At 41.4% G+C, this 6,133-nt stretch overlaps 1 protein-coding gene across 1 annotated transcript in view; it reads right to left on the bottom strand.

Annotated features, from left to right (window-relative positions):
- Positions 1-971: 971 nt before the first annotated feature.
- Positions 972-6,133, bottom strand: part of C8B (complement C8 beta chain) — a 46,054-nt gene continuing 40,892 nt past the window's right edge. The window contains exons 10-12 of the mRNA XM_077149517.1: positions 3,101-3,254; positions 2,031-2,099; positions 972-1,328 (exon numbers count right to left, since the gene is read on the bottom strand). Coding sequence (XP_077005632.1) covers positions 1,177-1,328; positions 2,031-2,099; positions 3,101-3,254 — 375 coding nt within the window. The 3' untranslated portion in view covers positions 972-1,176. The remainder of the gene's footprint in view (positions 1,329-2,030; positions 2,100-3,100; positions 3,255-6,133) is intronic.

Here is a 6,133-nt window from a genome sequence, read left to right as displayed (position 1 = left end):
AATTCTCCCTGGCATGCTACCTTTTCCAGCTTCCACAACCTTCTCCTCTTTGGTGCTTCTCCTTCTCCTCTTTTTTTTTTTGGCATGGACAGGCTCTGGTAATCGAACCCAGGTCTCTAGCACAGCAGGCAAGGATTCTGCCACTGAACCACTGCTGCCCACCCTGTTGTGTCTTTTAACTTTGTCTCATTCAGTGATTAGTTTCTCTGAGTTTCTTCAGCTCAGGATTTTCCATCAGCATCCGGCCATGTCATTACTTAGTTAAGCACAACAAATCAGCTATGCCTGATAACTCCTCCACCTAATGTGCATAATCACTCCCCTCCTAGCACTTGCCAACAAAGTACCTTTGAGGATCAACCCTCCTCAGAAAGCAGTGGATGGAGATTTATCAATAGCAAACACACATACAAATGCAGAGTATGTTCTGTTGTTTTATTTCATGAAAAATTGTTTGTTAATCAGATTCCCTTTTACTGAGAGGTAGGAGAGCATCATGGATAAGAGTTTAAAACTATGGAGCCTGAGTTCTTAGCTTTGCAGCTCTGCCACTTCCCAAATATGCAATCTTGGCCAAGTCACTTAACTGCATGAGGCCTCAGTTTCCCCAGCTGCTTAATAGAGCTAAAAATAGCATCTGCCTTATAAGGTTATCATGCTGACTGAATGATGTATACTCAGCACAGTGACTGGCACATAGTAATCATTCAATAGGCAATAACCACCATTATTATTGAATTAGACAGTGGACTTATCAAGGAAGGAAGCAATTTAATATCTATTCATTGGTTCAATATTGGGTACTTACTATGTGCCTTCCCAGCACTGCTAGATAGTGGGAATAAAGTGTGAGCAACTCCTGACATGGTTCCTGGCTGGTACTAAGGTGGGTGAAATAAAATTGTAGACATAAAATGTTAAGGCTGAGCAAAATAAGAATTACCAAGATGCTTAAGCCCTTTAAGAACCTATAATTTTAACATTTTTTATTAAAGTCTTCCTATGTTTTTAAAATCAACATTCTTACTTTAAACATCCTGAATGTTTAAAAAACCTCTGTCTTGGAGCCCAGGAGGGAAGCTGATATGTGCATGAGCTGGACCTGGGTCCCAGTGGGCTCAGAGGCCTTGCTGTGTGCAGCCCACAGCTGGAGCATCTGCTAGAAGAGCCCCTTCCCTAACAGTCAAGCGTTTCCGACGCAGGGCCCATGCAGGGGTTGCCCCCATTTTGAGGAGGTGGATTGTTGCACTGCCTTTGTCTTGTTTTTTGTCGCCCAGAGCAGGAAGACCAGTCTGACCAGCAACTCCATTTCCCATCGATGGGGACATCTATATGAAAGAAAGTCAACAAACATTAATTAGCCCTTTCTATACATTGGTGACCTATTGGGTGGGGTGGGGGACATAAATCAAAGATGCTGGGTGTCTAAATCTCTGAAGTTCCCCCTGCAATCACCTGTTCTTTTAGGCCATTGTATTTGGCCTATTCCTTCCCACCACGGGCCTTTGCACATGCTATTCTCTCCTTGTCCAGAGCACTGTCCTCAACATGGCCTACTCCTATGCACCATTCATGTCTCAGTTCAGGCACTATTCTAAGTGCTTTATATATATTTCATTACAATGCTATGAGTTGGTTAATATCATCATCTCCATGTTATACCTGAGGAAACTGAGGCACAAAAAAGTTAAAGAACTTGCGTATAGTGATAGGGATTATATGGTGGAGATGCAATTTGAACCCATGCTTAGTCCAAGCACTCAGAAAGGGGCCTGATACAGAGCAAGATGCCCAACAATGTTTGTTAGTTTTATCAGGTGTACCATTTCCATTTTTAATGGAAGAGCTCCCAGATGTGAAAATAATAAAAATAATGAAATATAAAATCAGGAGCCAGGATGGATATCAAGTTTCAGTGGTGAGTTCCTTACTCGTACATCCTGCCTTGTTCTTGTTCTTTTGAAATATTCTTTGGAATATTTGGACTTCCCCATAGGTCCCTTTCTAACCGACTCTCAAAGACTCCTTACTCTTCCGAAAGGTGACCTCACAGGCTGGACCTTGGAATCCAAGGGGACAGATGCAGTCGCAGCGTGTTTCTGAGAAGACAATATAGAGAGAGTGTGAATCACATCATGTCTGCCAAAGAAGTCCTGAAGCTCAGCCTTTCACATTACCGTGTTTGCATTAGATTAACACAGGGCAAACTTTTAGCTGAATGGATTGCAATTAGCAGGTTTGGTGTCAAGAATATCTGCCCCTTTGTTGAGTGTCATTGGACTCATTGAAAGGTGTTTATTGTCATCATGGGAAATTACATGGAACTGTTGAGGAAAATTATTCAACCGACTTTTGGTCTACACCCTTAGAGCCAGAATCTACATTAGAAGTCTGTGAGTTCAATCGCCATTAATGCTAGGCCCACCTTCCCCTAGGGACCTTTGTCCCGATGGTTGCCTTTCCAGGATTTGGGCTTTTCACTTAGGTCCTGTGAACAGGCCTCTCACGTCTCCCTCTGCTAAGTTCTACCCATGTGGGCTCTGCCCCAACTCTAACTGGCTCCCTGGGCTGGGACCTGGTGGGACCTGTTTTGGGTGCTGGGCTAGACTTTTCCTTAGCATCTTCCTTGCCCATCACAATAGGAATATATAATCCCAGGTTCCAGCCCCACCCAGTTTGCCCTGCTCATTGTAGTGACCCCAGCCATGGCCTTTGAAGTGTGCAATCAAGTTCTAAGAGCCCATCCTTTCCCCTAATCCTCTCACCATGTATTAATCAGAGCATGCACAAAGGGTTTCTCTTAATCAGCCAAAGTGTTCCTTCTTTGGCCAAGAGGGATTTCCTGAGTCTCCTGAGTCTATCCTCCCTCCTTTTTGCAGGCTACGTGGTCTCAGCCTGCTACTGTGTTCAGTGTATGCTGCTCTGTATTGTGACCACCCCCTGTGGGCTGAAACAGAGATGTCCTGACAGCCAGAGTAGTATGTTCCGGTTGCCTCTTTCTGACTTTTTAGGAAATAGAAGCAAGCAAATGACTGGTTCAGTGTCAGCCTCCTCAAGATGATGGCTTCCATGAGGGACACCAGCTGCCTGGAAATGGTACCTTTCAGGACAGGAATTCCATTCCCCTGGCAGGGAGCACAGCGACAAGAGCTGACTTCCTTCTGGAACTCCACCAGGGCCTGCTTCATGTTCTGCCTCACTGTGCTGGAATATGCAAAGTCTGTGGCTGTCACCAGTTCATACAGAGGCTCTGTCTGAGAAGGGAAGAAAAAACATTTATTTTAAGAGAAAACATGTCTCACTTGATATGGAAAGCAAGGCTGCACAAGAATAGGCAGGGGGTCAGAGCATGGAGATGACAAATGGATTCAAATGCAGCTGGATGGATACCCACCACCTCCTTTCCCATACAGGTAACCCATCCTCTCTCTGCCTTCCCCTACCCCAACATACCCCAAACTCACCAAGTTCAGATCAATAAACACTTACAGAATCCTTGCTAAGTGTTAGGCTTTATGTATAAATAATGAGTAAGATAAAATCTCTACCCTCAAGGAGCACAGAATCTAGAGATAGAAACAAACATGCCAAGGGATAATTACAACTCTTTGGTAATAGGCAACAGTGGAAACTTGCTAACAGGTAGGGAGGAACTGATGGTTCATTTGTCTTTGGTGGTCACAGAGGAGGTGATTTTCAAGCAATTCTTTCTTTTGGAAGAAATAGGAGCACCGTCCCATCACTGTCCCCTCCAAACCTATCAAAGTCGTCCATGTCCTATAAAATCCACCATTAGGAAGCCTTTCTAGAGCCCCAAAACTCACAGAGCACCTTCCCTCCATTAACCTCTCAAACACTGTCTGTACTACTCATCTGATACAAATGCTAACATTTTGATTGCTCTTTTACGTCATTAAATGCTTTTATGCGCCCAAGTCTCTTTTCTCTTTTCTAATTAGATTGTATGCCCTTGGAGCTCATGGCTATGTACTGTTTACCTCCATGTAAGTCTCTAGGGCTTCTTCAATACCACTAATAAAATGGATGATTGTGCAATGAACAATCTGAAAATGAAATTAAGAAAACAATTCCATTTAAAATAACAACTAAAAGAGGGCAGTGCAATGGTGGCTCGGTGGCAGAATTCTCGCCTGTCATTCCGGAGACCCAGGTTCGTTTCCCAGCGCCTGCCCATGGGAAAAAAAAAAGCAACTAAAAGAATAAAAATATCTAGGAGTAAATTTAATCAAAGATTTAAAGGACTTAGACACAGGAAACTATAAATCATTACTGAAAGAAATTAAAGAAGACCTAAATAAATGGAAAACTATTCTGTTCTCATGGATTGGAAGACTTAGTATCATTAAGATGTCAGTACTACCCAAAGTGATTTACAGATTTAATGCAATCCCAGTCAAAGCTCCATAGCCTTCATAGAAATGGAAAAGCTAATTATCAAATTCTTATGGAAGGGTAAAGGACCCCAAAAGCCAAAAGCATCTTGAAAAAAGATGAACAAAGTTGGACTCACATGTCCAATTTCAAAATTTATTACAAAGCTACAGTAATCAAAATAGTGTGGCACTGGACCATAGACAGGCATATAGAGCAATGGTATAAAATTGAAAGCCCAGAAATAAACCCACACGTCTATAACCAACTGATTTTTGACAAGGGAGGCAAGCTCACTCAGTGAGGAAAGAATACTCTCTTCAACAAATGGTGCTAAGGAAACTGCATATCCTCATGTAAAAGAATGAAAGCAGATCCCTTTCTCATACCAAACACAAAAATTAATTCAAAACGGATTAATGACCTAAATATAAGATCTATACACTATAAAACTTTTAGAGGAAAACAGGGAAATATTTGCAGGACTTTGTATCAGGCAATAACCTTACACTTTACATTTAAAGCATGAGCAACAAAACAAAAACACTGATAAAATGGACTTCATCAACATTAAGAACTCTTGTGCATCTAAGGATATTATCAAGAAAGTGAAGATAGAACCAACGGAATGTGAGACAGTATCTGGAAACTCTATGTCTGATAAGAGATAAATATCCAGACTATATAAAGAACTACAACTCAACAATAAAAAGACAAACAAGCCAATTTAAAAATGGACAAAGGACTTGACTAGACATTTCTCCAAAGAATATTTACAAATGGCCGATAGGCACATGAAAAAATGCTTAACATCATTAGCCATTAGGTAAATGCAAACCAAAACCACAGTGAAATTCCATTTCATACCACTAGAATGGCTATTATTAAATAAAGGGAAAAAAGCACGTGCTGGCAAAGATATGGTGAAATAGATACATTCATGCATTGCTAGTTGGAATGTAAAATGATACAGCCACTGTGGAAAACAGTTCGGCAGTTCTCAGAAAGTTAAACATAGAATTATCATATGACCTGGTAATTCTACTTCTAGATACATAACCAAAAAAATTAAAAGCAGGGATTCAAGATACTTGTACTCCAATGTTCATAGTAGTATCATTCACAATAGCAAAAAGGTGGAAGTAACACAAACATCCATCAGAAGGTGAATGGATAAACAAAATGTATTATATATGGGCGGGCCACGGTGGCTCACTGGCAGAGTTCTCACCTGCCATGCTGAAGACTCAGGTTCCATTCCTGGTGCCTGCCCGTGGGGGGCAAAAATGTAGTATATGCCTACAATGGATTATTACTCATCCTTAAAAAGGAATGAATTTCTGATACATGCCACTACATGAATAACCTTGAAGATATCATGTTGAGTGAAATAAGTCCCACACAAAGGGGCAGATATTGTATGATTCCACTAGAATACTCAAACCCATAGAGACAGAAAGTCGAGTATAAGTTTCCAGGAATGGGGGACATGGGGAATGGGGAATGAAAGTATAATAGACACCAGATTTCTATTTGGGGTGATGGGAACATACTGGCTTGGATGGGGGTGAGGGTAGTACAACACTGTAAATGCGGTTGACACCACTGAATGGTAGGCTTGGGTTGGGTTGAGATGGGAAAGTTTATGCTGTATATATGTTCCTACAATAAAAAAAAAAAGGGGAGACACTAAAGAGACAATTACAATTAAATGGGATACATGATCCTGAACTGGATATAA

This window comes from Tamandua tetradactyla, chromosome 2, assembly GCF_023851605.1.
Source record: "Tamandua tetradactyla isolate mTamTet1 chromosome 2, mTamTet1.pri, whole genome shotgun sequence".
NCBI lineage: Eukaryota > Metazoa > Chordata > Mammalia > Pilosa > Myrmecophagidae > Tamandua > Tamandua tetradactyla.
This window is presented reverse-complemented; position numbering and strand designations above follow the sequence as displayed.